Here is a 17,361-nt window from a genome sequence, read left to right as displayed (position 1 = left end):
GTTGCTTTAATGCTAAGATGGGGAAAAGAATGTTCGTTTTAGGGAATGGCAGGGGGCTTGCTTCATTAAGGGTGACTAGCTAATGCTTCTTTGTGCAAGTGGCATCTCCTCTGAATGCTGAAGGACTGAAAAGAGATGGTCAGGGAGGAGCCAGGGCAAGAACATTTTAGGCAAGGAGATCTGCAAATGAAAAACCCTGATGACAGGGTCTCATGTGTTCCTGGAGCTGCCAGGGGCCAGGACATCTGTGCAGAATGAACAGAATGGGGCAGTGGGAAGGGATGAGGGTGGAAAATTAGGCAGAGGATGGATTATGCAGGGCTGTGTAGGTCTAGGAAGGAAATCAACATCTTGTTCTAGTTGTAAGAGGAAGCCATTGAGGAGCTGGTGGCCGGTGGCTAACACTGGACCCACATCCTTACACGAGGACTCTGGCTGCTATGCCAAGAAGGGATGGCAGACCAGCGAGAAGGGCAGTGTCCTAGTCCAGGCAAGAGAGACTCGTGGCTCTGCTTGGGATGGCAGTGGAGATGGAGGAGAGTGGCTGGGTCTGGGGGCACTCAGCAAGCCCTGATGATAGACTGGAGAAAGGGGCCAGCAACGATACCCATGGGTTCTCATGAGTTACTGGTTAGTTTAGAAACTGGGTGAATTACAGTGCCATTTACTGAGATGCAGAGAACGGAGAGAGGACAGGTTTTCAGGGGAAATAAAAAGCTCTGTGTTGCACATGTTAGTTTTAGATGCTCATGCATCACCCAAGAGGATCTGTCCAGTGAGGAGCTGGATATATAATTAGCAGGCTCAGAGAAGCGGTGACCGTCTGACTGGTGAGCCACGGAGAGGAGAGAACTAGATCCACCGCAGAGTTTCGCTCTACTCATCAGGAGACGTCAGGGTGCTTCAACCTTAAACACTCTAAGCCTATTTTTAAAAACTGCAGGAATTAAATTTAGAGGGACAGGGATGGAATATCTGCGCCATCACAGTTCACCGCTTTGCTAGGTCAACCAATGTTTTTGCGTGGGAACATCCTGTTTTTTGAGCAGAGCATAGTCAGCCACATGAACTCATGATCACACTGAAATGGGGAGGCAGTGTTGGTGCAATTTGCTGACGTGCTGTTCGGAGGTGGACATGAGCTAGTTCGTGGATGTTCGCAATAAATCTGAAGACTCAATGGGCTCTCCATGCAGGGTTTTCAGTCAAACAATCCATGTGATCAAACAAATGAACAGAGTAAGTTTTTGACTGACAGCTATATAATGGCTGCAACAACTACCTTTATAGACAAGGTATGTGTGTAGCCATTTCTTCTTTGCAATGCTTTCTCTCTCACAAAAGACAGCATTTGGTAGCTGTTGTCCTCATGCACTAAAGAGATTTAAGTTAAAGAAGTGAGAAAGAGGGGCGCCTGGGTGGCTCAGTTGTTAAGCGTCTGCCTTCAGCTCAGGTCATGATCCCAGGGTCCTGGGATCAAGCTCAGCTTTGGGCTCCCTGCTCTGCGGGAAGCCTGCTTCTCCCTCTCCCACTCCCCCTGCTTGTGTTCCCTCTCTCACTGTCTCTCTCTCTGTCAAATAAATAAATAAAAATCTTTAAAAAAAAAAAAAAAAGAAGTGAGAAAGAATACTATCAGTTCATATCGATTGTGTGCTCGCTACGTGCCATGGACTTTAGATGCATTAACTAATATCTACAACCATAGAACACCATAACTATTGTTACCCTTTTTATACAGGGAAGGAAACAGGCTAATAGAGTGTATCAGTTAAGAAATAGTCCATACCACAGGTTCAATAGAGGATATTTAATATGGGGCACAAGTCACAAAGGTGCTTGAGTGGGGGATAAGGGGAAAAGGGATGATGAGGCACCCCAGAGATTAGCAATAGCAGGAAGTTATTCACACTCCTGGAACTAGAGAGAGCCAGGGAGGAGGCCATGTTCCCAGGGGTCCGAAGGGGAAAGCCCAACAAAGGTACAATCAATCACTCAGAGGGCACGCAACCATTTCTAGAGACCTGACCCCGAACAGAGAGAAACAGGGAGACACACCCTGGTTTCTTTCTTCCTCCCATCCTCCAGTCTCCTACTGCCTCCCATTGGCCAAATCTAGTTGGAAGCCCCTTAACAGGACAGCCTGGAAAGTTTGCATGAGTCAGCCTCTGAAATGCAGAGCGGAGGAAGGGTAAGAAACAGACAGATCTGTGAATAAACAGGAAAAACCAGCATACAGAGGTTGAGTAACTTGCCCTCAGGACACAGGCTGCCAGACTTTAAATTCTGAGCACATACCACCAATCTATATTGCTTAATTATTATGAAGAGAAGCAGGGCTTTGATGGAGCAGCCGATGTGATTCTAATGAGCATCTCATTTTATATATAATATATATATGACAAATACATGATGTATGACTTATGATATACATTTAGATATGATAGATATGATATACACGTGTGTCCGTGTACGCTGAATATGTTTTATCTCATCCCTTTGTGATCCCACTGATGCTCTTTCACTTTCCTTTGAATATACTAGATTTTTAAAACATTATTTTTAATTCTTAAAGATGGCTTCTTAGCCCATATGCATCAGGCTAAGTCGGCCAAGGGCCTGAGGTGGGCGGGGCTTGTTCAGAGAGAGCACATCCGTACCCATCCCCGCCCCCCCACAGGCAGCCGTGCGCCTCCTTGGTGACCTCACCTCCCCAGGCCTCTGATTCAGCCTTGGGAAAAAGGGTGCGTTCTTAATTATACTTAAGGTCCTTCCTGCTCTGTTGTCCCATTACTCCATCTGCGGGGAAAGATCAAATCTCTTATTTTGGCCTCCAGGAGAAAACCCAAACCAAAATGAGCATCCCCCACAAGGGCCGAGAAGAGCCCCCTGCATACCACAACCCTGTGCTTGATGGTCCACAGCTCACTTTTTCTTTCCTTTGAGTTTGGCTCTCACATCAGTTTGTATTTGTTCACACGTCCTTTAACACAATATGGTAAATGGGATAAAGGCAATGTTGAAGCCATTAATTAGATTTCTGATGGTGATTTGAACACACCTGCTCCACAGGACATTTGAGCTCTGTTAGGTTGTACATTTTACTCGAATTTAACGATTACATAACCAGACCCAGGCTCTCTGTTGGGTAGGGTAAAACAAAGAAATGAAGCACACAAAAATAAAGGTGGCCTTCTTGCTTTGAATTACTCTCTAGATCTTGCAAGTGTTATAGGAAAATAATGGAATCTGTTTTAAAAAATGCCTTCCAAGCGCGGAATAAATACATTTATTATCCCACTTGCTCCGTAGAAAAAAAATCTTTTTACTTTGATAAAATGTCAACCACATGAGCTGTCCAAGAGACCATATGAGGGGGATTGCTGATGTGGAGAAAGGGGAGGCAGAGAAACGCTTTGACAGATGGTGGGAGATGAAGAGTCTTAGATTTGGGTCTCTTAACTAAGACGCTGTGAGCTTTCCACCAGACACAGCGATCGGAGCTCGGCACTCTTGGGTGACTTCCCAAGGAGTGCAGGGATGCTAGAGAGGATGCTGACTCCCACCTGATATCTCCTTGCCTCTCGGTCCCCAGAAAGAAAGAGCACCATCAAGGCTAGACCTCCCGCTATTGCCCCACCACTTCCCTGTTGTCTGTATTTTGAAAGATGAGAGAGGGCAGAACAGGCCCCATCCCCTTTGCTTGCCATTCACTCATTCACTCATTTAGTAAACATTTATTCACTGAATGTTATATGCCCAGAACTGAGCTAAACGATGACACTGTGTAGTTAGTTGGTCGGGATGAGGTAACGAGGACAGAGGTAGCCCTCGTGTAAAAAATCTTAAACCTAACCCTATCGACGCTTTGGAAAGAAAAGGATGAATATCTGGCTTCCTTTCTTGCCCATTTCAGCCTCATTTCCAACCGGGAATTAAACTGATGGCTCTATAATGTATTCCTTTTATACCACCTTCCATCAGCTTGGACTACAGGGGACTGACGGTTTAATGACAATAGGAGAGTTAAGAGTAAAACTACCTTTTGACGCCACATTTAATTAACACTGAATTAGAATAGAACCTCGGTGGACATGCACATGACATCCATATCATTAGAGGACAAATTATTTTCGATCATTGCTGTGACTATTACTGTGAATGAACTTATACCACTGCGGGTGAAGTGTTACCAAGTATGGGTCACATTTTGTTTCCTGGCTCCGAGAGTCCCAAAGGCAAAGGCATCTGTAACCTGCAGCTGGTTTCCTTTCCCGGCTGCCCCTCCCCTCCACCCCGCACCCCCTCCTCTGGTGATTTTCATTTAATGGTAACATTCTATAGCAAAACTCAAAAGAAAATAAATGGCAGGATTCTGTGACAGACACAAGAGCTGGTCAGCCCTTGAAGTCACTTGCGATAACCCCCAGGGAGAGTCATGCCCGATTCTGTAGCTGGCTGGGTGCCTTCAGAGGGGATTAAGTCAGCAGCAAGCTGGCCTTGGATGCTTCCAGGTCGGGGGTAGGTAAAGTGGTGCCGGGAAGCTTACGTCATTGCTGTCCTTGCGGGTGGAAGCAGAACTTGACTGAAGCCGTCAATCTCATCAAAACTCACATAAGCTGGAGGTGGGTCCAGCAGCCAGCTTCACTGTGGGCGATCTGGCTTCGCCTCGCACCCACATTCACAGTGCGAGCATTTTCCAAGCACCCTTATAAGCCAAGCCCTGTGCTCACTGCTGGCCCCCATGCGTCTTGGTATAGACACTGCAGGGATATCTAGGCAGAAGGTTTTAAATGCTATTTCCTTTTAGGGCTTGCGTGTGATCATTATAGCAATCACCCAGGATCTTAAATCCTTCTCCTTTTTTTTTTTTTTTAAGAGAAAAGTGATTTTTGAAACAGGTGGAATCTGAGATACCCTGGATGACTATTAACTAGCTCAAAGCGTGTCTGGTATTTTCCACCAAGTCCACTTGGAGATCAATTAACCATTTCTTATGTGCGAAGTCCTCCTTTCTGAAAAGGTTTTTATGGGCTCAAAACGCCCATTACATTGTTTTCTTTTATGTCTTTCTGTTCATTTTTTCCCCCTTTACTAAAGTGCCACTTTTTAATGATCACATTGGTTTTGTGTTTCTTGGCTAGAGAAAATTGCTGTCATTTAGGTCCCACCACTGCCTCTGGGCATTTTTTCTTTCTGGTTGGTCTTTAACCTAATAACATACTTCTGTGTCTACACTAATGGCATCTTGACGATGATAATGGGCAGAAGCTCAAGTAGGAAACATTATGAATCACACAGTTTAGTCTCTCACTGTGTACAAGAATTCCTAAAATGACAAGGGATTTCATTTTCCTTTGTCCTCTGCGTTCTGAATCCTTTCATGGTTCGTGCCCCATGCCCACATGTATCACTCTTCAAACATATCCCTAAAAACAGCATTTTTAGGTGAGCAAACTCCTTACCTATTTGCCAATCCCAGGGCACCTTTAACAGCTCCTTGTGCTCCATTATGGCTCTGCAAATTCAAAGAAAGCAGACCTGATGAGCAAGATTATAATGCGTCCTACTTCTTTTTTCATTTACCAGATTTATACAAGTCACGAAACAACCAGCCACATTGCAAAGATAACCTTGAGCCAGGGACGGGGAAGTCTACTCTGGCAGCCTGAGGTTTCCCCTGAAGGTGTGGCCAGCAGAGGTGAGGATGTGTCAGGGGCGTGGTGGCGCTCCAACCTTCCACTGGCCTTTTCCCCAGAGTCAGCCTGCGGCCTTGATTTCTTCTTGCTTAGATGCGTTCCGAAAAGCCAATGGTGAGGTATGGAAAATTTCTGTGCTTGCAGGTTTAACCAGGTTTGTTGTTGTAGGTTTTTTTTTTTTTTTTTTTTAAGTCAGTTTTCTGATTGAGGATTCTCTAGGGCAGTGGTTCTCAAACCCTACGGTACAAAAAAGCCATCTGGAAAGCCTATTGAAACCGTTTCTCGTGCCCCATCCCATGGTTCAGCAGATCTGGGTGGGGCCCATAGATGTGCATCTCTGGCAAGTTCTCCTGCGGTGCCAGGTGCTGCTGGCCAGAGAAACATGCTTTGAGAACCACGGCTCTAAGAGGACCCGGAGGGGAAACTGGCCCCGCTCCACCAGAAATATGTTGGTAGCGGCGTACCCTCAATGCACCCCATTTGCCATACACAGCCACGGGCCACTTCCATTATTTTGACAGCAGTGGCACTGAGGGGCTCCGTTAGCTCGAATGGACTGTAACTGAAGCAAATGAGTACTGGATATCTGATGATGTTTTTTGGATTCAGGAATAATAATCCATAAAATGAGCCATCTATCTACAAAATGTTGGTCATGAATAGTTGAACCAGGCAATTTCTTTCCCTCTCACAAAGCTGAAGCACCAAATTTAGGAGCTTTAAAGTGTCATCCCACTTTCAAAATGAATCAAAAATAAATCCTTTTCAAAGTCTTTCCCCATCTTCGTGCCTCATTTGCTATGGAGCTTTTCCCCTGTATCTTGGGATACCAAAATTTGGAGGATTCTTGGAAACAGCCTACTGGCAAAACATGTTTAAGGTAGGGCGCCTGGGTGGCTCAGTCGTTAAGTGTCTGCCTTCGGCTCAGGTCATGATCCCAGGGTCCTGGGATCGAGCCCCGCATGAGGTTCCCTGCTCAGCAGGGAGTCTGCTTCTCCCTCTGCCCCTCACCCCGCTCTCATGCTCTCTCTCTCTCTCACTCTCTCTCTCAAATAAATAAAATCTTAAAAAAAAAAACATGTTTAAGGTGATGCCAAAATATCTTCCATAAATAATTTCAGATACTGAACCAAAACAATTACAAAGCACCTGCCTTGCAGAAAGGGATTTGGTGAAATTAGAATTACTTGCTTTGTAGAAAAGGATTTGGTGAAATTAGACTGGGGACCGTACCATCATTCTTCACCCCTTACGTGAAACTAAAACATATGGTCTTTATTGATGGAAAAGTATGCTTTGTCTGACACTTACTTATTCTCACTACAATTCTGAGGCACTAGTCAGTGATGACTTATATGCTCCAATGCAGGATTATTGCAAAATTGGTGTTTTGGACTTTCTGAGGCTTGGTGAATGTCTGTGTTTCATCTTCATCTGTTTAAGGAAAAGAGGAACACCAAACTTCTAATTGATGAATTTGAAATATGGTTCCTTCAGGCAAATCCATGGGCAATAAAAGAGTAAACTTAGGAAAGGACCAACTTAAACTATAAGTTTTCTAGTAGGAGTTGTCACTAGTAAACAGGTGTCCCTTTTCAAAAGCGCATCAAATCATGGCATTTACACTTTGTTATTCTACTTCTCTAAGTAAAACCACTGGCTGGCTTAGGAGAATCAATGTACTTCTACTGTTTTCTTGTAAATTGTGTTCAAAGTCCACTAGGTGGTTTTCTAATCATTGATAATAAACTTCTTTAGTTTTGAAGAAATTTACTAAGAAAGATATTGAGTTTTCAGGTTTCATGGAGGAGGTTAGTGAAAGGTTTCCAGCCTTGATTTTTATAAAATAAAGAGACCCACTGTACCTTAATGAAAATAATTAGAATAAGCCCCAAGAGTCTCTACTGTCTGAATTTCTTATTATTTTTACTCACAATTGAATTCCACTGAAAAAAGCCCCGAAGAGTCCAATCATCCCCAGAAATTCCACTCGACTCAGGGTTCGGATGATGTATTCTTCCCAGACGTTGGAGATCCCGTATAACGTGGCTCCTCCTAAGACCAGAAGGTCCCCTACAAGCTTATTTTCTCCTAGGAACCAAAAACACAAATGCAGCTTCATTAAAATTTCCTTAATGAGAATCTGGCACCAGCAAATTGACGTTCCTTTGTCTATTCTATTCTGATGTTTTTACAGAAGTCCAGTAATTTGCCAACCGGAGATCCAGTCAAGTGTGTTTACCTGCACTCCGGATATGTTCTGGTATAAAAAGGCTGCCTGTGTCTGCCAAACCAGAAGTCTTCCTTTACCCAAAAAAGGGACCAGTTGCTTCTAGGTTGCATCATCTCTACAAAGCCCCGTGTCTTCTGTCTATATATATGTCTAGGAATATATGCTAATCCATGTACTTGTTCTATCTGCTGTGGGGTGCTTTCCAACAGTTTAAGAAGGCATGGTGTAGAACAAACAGAATCAGTCTGAATTTCCACCCTCTGCTCTACAGGGAGAGAAGCTATAACAGAAGCAGTCGAGACTCTTTATCTTGACTATGGGCAAAATGTGTCCTTGCTTAGAAAACGAGAGTGAAAGGGATTATGGGTTGAAACTTTCAACTCCCCTAAAGTAAGTAATGTAAGAGTGAAAATATAGGCAATTCACTATTACATTAATATTTCCTTTTATTTTCATAAAAATATCTATTTGTTTTAAAATCAGTTTTGGCTGGTTTGGGTTTGTCCAATTTTTAATAAGTGCTGCACCCAGCTATTTCCTATAATTAGGCAAATTCCACTCTAGGAAGTGTGAAGCCAGGGAGGGAGAGTGGAAGTTAGCAGCCCATGTGGGCTTGTACCCAAGTAGTCTCCCGCTCTGTCCTGTACAGCTCAGCACATGGGAGCGTGGCAGGCATGCAGCTCTGGGGCACGAGAGAGGCCAAATGGGAAGGGTGCTCTCTCCAGCATGATTCTAGGGCAAGGGCTCATACCTTAGAGTGGACTTGGATTCCCAGATTGGCCAGAACAATCTAAAACCATAGAACCAGAGTCTCAGCGTTCATTTGGGAACACTGAGCTTTCTCTGGGAGATGACTTCACATAAAAGAATCTGGGCTGGGCTTGGGGAAAGACCTCTCATTCATGCCTCTGTGGTCACCTTGGGAGAGTCTATATTTACAGGTTCCTCTTGAACAATGCAGGGGTTAGGGGTGCTGACCCCCATGCAGCCAAAAATTTGCATATAAATTTTGACTCCCCAAAGACTTAACTACTAATAGCCTGCTGCTGACCAGAAGTCTTTTTTTTTTTTTTTAAAGATTTTATTTATTTTTTTGAGACAGAGAGAATGAGAGAGAGAGAGCACATGAGAGGGGGGAGGGTCAGAGGGAGAAGCAGGCTCCCCGCCGAGCAGGGAGCCCGATGCGGGACTCGATCCAGGGACTCCAGGATCATGACCTGAGCCGAAGGCAGTCGCTTAACCAACTGAGCCACCCAGGCGCCCTGACCAGAAGTCTTACCAATAATATAACCAATTAACACATATTTTGTATGTTATATGTATTATACAGTGTATTCTTACAATAAAGTAAGCTAGAGAAAAGAAAATGTTAAGAAAATCAAGAGGATGAGAAAATACATTTACAGTACCGTACTGTATTTATTAAAAAAAAAATCCATGTATAAGTGGGCCTGTGCATTCCAAAAGCATGCTGTTCAAGGGCTTGCACACGCCTCTGATCTCCCTTAGCCTTGATTTTTTCAGCTGCAAAAGTGAGAATGAGAGAACTTTCTTTGCATAGTTAGGAGGATTAAATGAGATAATGCACGGGAAAGTGCTTGGCACCAAAAAAATGGCCACTCTTTTTTTTTATTGTGTTTAATTAAAATGTTCCTCCTTGAAAATGTTTTCTCTTCCTTGAAATAACTATAAAATTATGTCTAATAATAAGAAAAAATGTTGTTATAGGTATCTAACATCTTTAATAAATGAACTGTAAGGTGCAATAAATGTATTTTAGTAGAAAAACGATATTGTGGAGAGCAAGAAATCGATTTTATAATAAGGAGCTGTTTTAACTGAGTTTTATCTTAGTCTTAGGGCTCTCTACCCTTCCCCTCCCACTTCGTACAGCACAGTCCACAGGCTCTGAGGTAGAGCCTCCCGGGCCACGGACTGCGGATGATTTCTCTCCACTTCTGTCTGCGGTGGGCAAAGCTAATGGCAAAGTTTCATCAGAAGCACAACTCCTGATACGGACATTTCGTATCTGGAGAGCCTACTGCCATCTGTGACGTTTCCTTTAGCAAGGCTTAAATCAAAATGAGGAAGAAACATTCTAGCAAGAATTAGAGCAATTACTTTAATTATAATGAAGTTAGAGTAACTTTGAACAGACCATTACCATTGTGCTTGAGGTAAGAATTTTCAAAATCCCAAGCTATGGTGAACCGTGGATTAAGCAATATAAAAAGGATCAAGTCAGACAGTCTCTTTTCCTATGAAAAGCTCTTGATTGGGTGATGACAATTTATATTGAGTTGAATGCCTGACTGAAGTTCTGGTGAGTGACTGAAGTATTTTAGAAAAGTTCTGTCCCTGGCTAAGTAATAACATTGAACCAATTCTACCGTAAAGGTGAAAACAAATGGAATATTTTGCATAATGATGCATGCCAATTTTAAGATTATATTGTGCTTAAAACCAGAGTGGTTTTTTTTTTTCTTTTTTCAAACATTTTATATGACAGCTTAAATTGCTACGTAATTTATCTTGCTTAATTTATTTTGTAAAATAAGCCCTTGCATTCTATATTTGGTTGCCTTTAGAACATCATACCATGTCCTTGGGCACCATTACTCTCACACGGAAGATACTCCATGATGATAAATTTTAACTGTTAACACAAAGACTTCATATGTCACAAAAAGGATGGTGCTGTGAGTCTTAAACAGATAAAATCCACTCTAGTATGTTTGAGCTTCTCTGTATTGTTTTTAAAAATTACTACTTTTGGAAGACCCTCAAATGGACTTACTTTCTTTTCTTTAATAGTATTACTCCTCTCCTAATACTGCATTTGAAATCAAGAAAACATTTCTTCCCCCCAGAAGTAGTGAATACAGTCTAGTGAAATCAATTCAATTTAGCTTAACATTCTGAGCTTAAACATTCAGATTATCAGGGCAATTGTCTTCCTTGACTAGGAAATGCAAGGTGACGGATGGTGGTGAATGGCTAAGGCTCAGCAAAGCAGAATTTTCATAAAGAAGGGCACATGCTTCTGCTTAGTCTATGTTCACATCCTTCAAGTAAAGCTGAGAAAGTGTAATTAAATTATGACTTTAGAACCACTAGCCACATTGTATCAGACAAAAAAACTACATGATTGGTCCAAAGAGATTATCCATATCAGGATCACTATGGGTATACAGTGTAAAACTGGCCCTTTCATATGACATCTATTGATATCTCATGGAACCAGTGTTTCATAGAAGAGAATTTGGGAGAAGCTGGAGTGTGTATTTTTAGTCTATCTGTTGAGGTAGGATTGATTATGTTGTGTAGGCAGTGGGTTTGTGAGGGCCGAGGCTGTCTCTCTTTTGCTCTGTGTTGTATCTTTAGCTCCCAGAGATGTGGGAGAGGGAAGGAAACCTGCCCCAGAGTTCAAGAGCCTTGGCTTCTATTCCAGACCCTGCTCTTGTAGCTCTGTGACCTTGGGAACTCACTGGGCTTCCCTGTATCTTAGTGTTCTTGTGGGTCACATGTAAAGTTGCTGAACAAGGTCTGTTTCAGCTACGATGTTCTACGATGCAACTTAGAAAGATAAATTGTATTTATTTCAGGTACTTCATACAACCTAGTCTCATTATGACAAATGTCCCAATTTTGACTATCATCTAATTCCCTAGAAGGAAGGTCAAGTCCAAGAACTATAGAAATGGGAATATTTTCTATCCCATTCCTTATATTAAAAAAGGAAGTAATTTTTTTCTGTTCTCCAAAACCCCTATGTAACATAAGAATTTTTGTACATTTTCAAGAACAGCAAGGCTTAAAAAAGGATTCTCTGGAAACCATCCTGAGTCAGGGATCCCCATCAGATTCATAGCAATTTGATGAGTAAATCTTGCAGGTCTACAAGCTGTGATTGATAACCATAAATCCTTCCCAGCAAAAAAATAAACAAAACAAAACAAAACAAAAAACATGCACAAGGAGACTAAACTTAGCTCCCCCCCATAAAAATATTAAGTGTTCCCAATCTAGTCTTCAAACTTCAAATATCCACTCTTAGCTTATACACCAACCTCCACCCAGTGGTCTGAAAGCTCAGTCTTTCTCTGACTTGAGAAAGAGTTGGAGGGGGAGGGGGAGGTGTGGGGAAGGCCCTTGCGGTTTAGGAGAGGACCACTGACTGACACCATGTCTAACCAGCTGGTTTGAGCCAGGCAGCAATGGCCTCTAAAATATCTTCCGAGTGGGTCCTAACCCCTAGTTTTAAACACCATCTGAATGTTTCTGAATACATGTAGATAGGGCAGAAAATTTGTATTTTGCCTCCTTCATTCACTCAAGAAACATGGATTAAGCACCTCCCATGTGCCACTGTTCAAGGTGTTGAGGAACAAACATGAGTAAGACACAGACACCGGGAAGACCAGGTTCCTTGTTTCTACCCCACCATGAACATGTCCGTGTCTTGCCTTGGCCTCACGCATACAGGCACATAATGTGGTGAACACCTAGGGACTCACCTGCTCCCTGATGTCTTCCCACAAGGACATCCGCTCCTGCCATGCAGCCCATTCCCAGGATGCAGACCACGATGCCGAGGAAATGTACAGCTTTGTACCGGATCAGCAGGAAGAACCAGGAGAGCAAAATCACCACTGGGATCACAAAGCAGTCCAAGAGCTATAGGGAAGGAGGGAGGTAAGCAACAGGAAGTTCAGGGGGAAGCTTCCCATGTAATAAAAAAAAAAATAACAGCCCTATAGAGAAGGTATTTCCCTTGAACCTGAGTGTCTGTGTAGACCCAGAACTGATTCAGTTAAACAGACTGAAACAAGCACAAACTAACTTTACTTAAACATCTTCCAAGCTTTGAGGGAAAGGGCAAAAGGCCAATGGATAAGACAGGCTGGTGGTGAAGGGTCTCCTGCCTCGACTGGATTGGGGCAGCTCTCCCTCCCATCTTTCTCAGTGCCCAGACTCCCCCAGAACACCTCACATGAGAGGAGAATACGCTGAGCCATTTTAGATGGTTCCTCTCTTTTAGGAGTAAATCTGGGGATGGGAGGTGAGGAGGCAGAGGTCTTACCATGTTTTATAAATTATTATCATTTAGACAAAAGTTGAACTTAATTTCTCCCAGATAACTGTCTCCTTACTATTTGTAAATATATTTGCTCTAAATATAAACACAAATATGACTCTCAAGTTTACAATACTTCAAAAATTACTGGTGTAATAAAGAGTAAAGAGAGAGAGAGGGAAGAATAAAGAGTATAGAAAAAAAAAAAACCCTTGATTTCACTTCTTACATATTTTATGCTAATCCTGAGATTCCATCTGACATGGAAGCCCCAGGAGTTGGTAGAGAGTTGGCCCCAATCATGTAGCAAGTCAACGTGGTGAAGTGAGGATCCCCTTGTGCCTGGAGTCAGAAGATTTGAATTTGAGTACCAGATCCTTACTTACAGCAGTGTGACCATAGGCAAATCACTAACTCAGGAAGCCTCAATTTCCTGCTAGTATAATGAAGATAATAACTCAGTGACTTCCTCCAATGTTCACTGAGAAGCTTAGACATAATACATGAGAAAACATTTTATAAATTACAAGGGTCTCAATGCTGGTCTTCCAAACACATGTTCTGGGCCCCACAGAGCAAGTTGTTTCTACTACACCCTAGTAAGACACAGTGACCTTTGGATACTCCATGTGAGGCAGGGTCTCCACTGGACAAACTATGTCCCACAGGACTTCAGACTCCATGTACTGAATGAGAAACTGGTGATCCTGTCCCATTGCCCAGTACCACTCCTCTGCTAGAATCCTAAACAAGTGACTTCACCACCCAGAAGTCAGATGCAGGGCAGTGATCCCTGTACTCCTCCACTCTTACTGCCTATATCCTGTCGGTCACCAAGTTCTGACAATTCCATCTTCTAAACATCTCAAATCCATTCATGACACCCTCTCCCATTTTTGCCACCTGGACTAAACTGGCATCCTATCCTACATGGAATAAGCCTTTCTTTCCTGCCCTAGGGTCTTCAATCATGCATCCCCCTCCATCTGGAATGCCCCACCTGAATTCCTGACCTCCTGCCTCCTTTTCCTTCAGGCCTGCACTTATATACTGGCTTCTCAAGGAAGCCTCTTGGGTTCCCAGGCTACGTCAGGTCCATCGATGCTTTCCTTGTGTCCTGTGTCCTTTATAGTGTTAATTGCAACAATATGTAATGAGTACAGAATTACTGGCACAATGTCTGACATCCCCATGTGTCCAGAGGTCTGTGAGAGCAGGACTACATTCTCAGTACCCACACCCTGCTGTGTTCATGAGAAGTATCCCAATGATAGTGATTGAAAAAGTACATACAGGATTTTTAATGATCAGTAACATCTAAGATTCATTAAAGGATGAAAAATGTTTGTATATTTGCAAAGCATGCCTGACCATCAGCTTGACTTTTGGCACCGTAAACAGCACTCAGAGTCCCCTCTATCCCCAAAGTTTTTTTTTCGATCTGGCAGACTCTCACTCTTCTCTGTGCCTTGGTCTCCTTTGCAACACAAGCAATCAGAATGTAAGCTTTCCCTGCGGGGTGCTGTGATGAAGGGCCACGGGAATGCTGAGTAACAGCGTGCTGGCTGGAGTCTGAGTCTAGAGGTCTCAGCACTCCCGGAGGGACTATGTATTAGGGTGGCGGCTGCTAGGATTGCAGGATAGCACTGGGTTGCTCACTGCACAGTTAATTAGCAAGTTAATGATCCTACTTGACATGGTAAAACGCTCTAAGGCAGTTAGTACAACTGGCTTCAAATGCCATTTAAGTATATTAGGAAATTTGAGTTTGCCAGTGAAAATTATTCACTGGACAAAAAACAGTTGGTGTTTTGTTTTAAAAATTAGAAATGATTGAATCAACAGTTGAAATATTTAGCTACATGCTCCACAATTTGGATTTCATTGTCCAACTGGAAGCCTTTGGTCAGTGGAGCTGAAGGCTTCTATTCCTGAATTATTAAAGGCAAACCAGGCCAACATTCAAACTTTGGGGAGGACTGAGTGAGCCTTTTTGGTTCTCAATGTCATTAGAAACCCCAAAGCACTGGATGAGTCCTGGGATCTATTCCTTTAATGGGTTGAACTGAAAAATCCTTACTTGTACATGTCACGTGGTCCTATGGATGGGGAAGACCTTTAAAAGGAAGGGGAAAAGATAAAGAAGGATACAATTCAAGCCAGGGTTTCTGGAATATTCAGCTAGGGAAGCTTGGTGCCCAGCATACAGTAGGGGATCAATAAGGGTTGAATGAATTAATGAATAGACAGATACTTGACTTGGTATCATGACTGTAAGAAGGGACATTCGGGCTATTTCAGGCTGCTGGGGGCATTTTGGATGGGGTAGTGTATTATGCAGGATTGCCCCATGCTCTCTGCAGGGCATTTAGCATCACTGGGCACTGGCCACTAAAAAAAAATGCTCATATACATTTACAGCTGCCCCTCAGTTTAGAAGCAACTAGAATCCCCCCACTGCCTTTATTTAAAAGCTGGGGACTCAGAAGTTTCAAGAGATGGAGTGATATGCTTAAGGTCACTCAAACTGTTGGTATCAGTGGGACTTCTGTCATGTTTTTTTTTTTTTTTAATATTTTAATGAAGGTCAATGACAGGAATTGCCACAGGTAGAGGTCTCATCACTGCATCTGTAACTACAGAAGAAAATAAACATTTGGGAATGTCTCTTAGTAAACAGGCTATTACTTTTTAGTGATTTTTGGCTCCAGCCTTTTCCCTGTGGTCATATAGCATGAAACATACTGACAAAATAATTTTCCAATAGTTTTCTGGTGGCTTAACTCCTTAGCAAAGTGGTTGTTGGAGTAATAGAGAAGTGTGATAACAGATGCCCACAATTGGGACTGTTAAAAAAAGACAAAGAACAAAAACCCTTCTGATTCAGTCATTAATAATCTTTAGTAGATTTACCTTTCTTTTTTTTTTTTTAAAGATTCTATTTATTTATTTGACAGAGAGATAGAGAGAGAGCACAAGTAGGCAGAGAAGCAGGCAGAGGGAGAGGGAGAAGCAGGCTCCCTGCAGAGCAGGGAGCCTGATGCAGGACTGGATCCCAGGACCCTGGGATCATGACCTGAGCCAAAGGCAGCCGCTTAATCGACTGAGCCACCCAGGTGCCCAGTGGATTTACCTTTCTTTGCATACATCTCTATATCCAAAAAGAGATGATAAAATACCAACACCAAAAAATAAACAAATGAATACTATTTCATAATTATCTTTTTTCCCTTTTCTGTTTATTTTTAAAGGTTTTTATTTAAATCCCAGTTAGTTAACATACTGTGTAATATTAGTTTCATGTTGACAATATAGTGATTCCACACACGCAGACAACACCCGAGCTCATCACAGCAAGTGCACTCCTTAATCCGCATCACACACTTAACCCATCTCCCCACTAACTGCCCCTCTAGAAACCATTAGTTTGTTCTCTATAGTTAAGAGTCAGTTTCTTGGTTTGCCTCTTTCTCTCTTTTTTCCCTTTGCTCATTTGTTTCATTTCTTAAATTCCACATGAGTGAAATCATATGGTATTTGTCTTTCTCTGACTGACCTATTTCGCTTAGCATTATACTCTCTAGCTCCATCCAAGTCATTGCAAATGGCAAGATTTCATCCTTCTTATGCCCTGAAAAATCTCAAAAAACATTAAGAATACTGTGGGGAAAAAAGTGTTCATTACAACCTTAGTTTTACATCTTTTTTATCCTAAAGATTTAAACTAATTCTTCCACATCATTAGTCTTTAGACGCTACCTGCCAGAGAGGTCTACGATCCTAAGTTGTCTGATTTTATTGATGGAGGCACTGAGGTGTACCATGCTCAGTGGCTGGGGCACATTCTCTAAAGCAGAGGTGATAGCTCCAGGAATATTATATAAACATGATATCTTTAAATAACATTTACAGTAGGTTGTAAGTGTTATTTATAGTTTGTATTTATATATAGTTTGTATAGTTTGTATTTATTTATTATTAATTTACAGTTTGCAAAACACATTATTTTTACTTTATCTCCAAAAACAGCACTTGAAAGGAGTTATGATTATACCCATTTTATGGGTAAGGAAACTGAGCCTCCAATAATAAAGCAAGTCAGTGCCAGAGTTGGGGCTAAAATACTAGTATCTGGACTCCTAGACTTCACCGAGTTCAAGCGCAGCTTCTAAAAGTTATTTAATAATAACTAAAAAAGTCTGTGTTGACATTGCTTTTAGGACAACAGAAGTCAACATTAAATAACATTATATATATTTTTAAAGTACACATTGGAGGATCACAACATCATTTAACTTTTTCTCCTCTCTCCCTCCCTGTCTTTTCAGCTTCAGCCAATCTCTTACCACTAGATC

The 17,361-nt window shown here is 42.3% G+C and overlaps 1 protein-coding gene across 2 annotated transcripts in view; it reads right to left on the bottom strand.

Annotated features, from left to right (window-relative positions):
- The window catches only part of SLC35F1 (solute carrier family 35 member F1), a 385,178-nt gene that overhangs the window by 32,714 nt on the left and 335,103 nt on the right, over positions 1-17,361 (bottom strand). For both annotated transcript variants that reach the window (XM_034990390.1, XM_034990391.1), the window contains exons 4-6: positions 12,447-12,606; positions 7,631-7,787; positions 5,463-5,515 (exon numbers count right to left, since the gene is read on the bottom strand). In XM_034990390.1, coding sequence (XP_034846281.1) covers positions 5,463-5,515; positions 7,631-7,787; positions 12,447-12,606 — 370 coding nt within the window. The remainder of the gene's footprint in view (positions 1-5,462; positions 5,516-7,630; positions 7,788-12,446; positions 12,607-17,361) is intronic.

Source organism: Mirounga leonina, unplaced genomic scaffold (assembly GCF_011800145.1).
Source record: "Mirounga leonina isolate KUSES-001 unplaced genomic scaffold, KU_Mleo_1.0 Mir_53, whole genome shotgun sequence".
Lineage (NCBI taxonomy): Eukaryota > Metazoa > Chordata > Mammalia > Carnivora > Phocidae > Mirounga > Mirounga leonina.
Note: the sequence above shows the minus strand (reverse complement) of the source record. Positions and strands in the feature narration are given on the sequence as shown.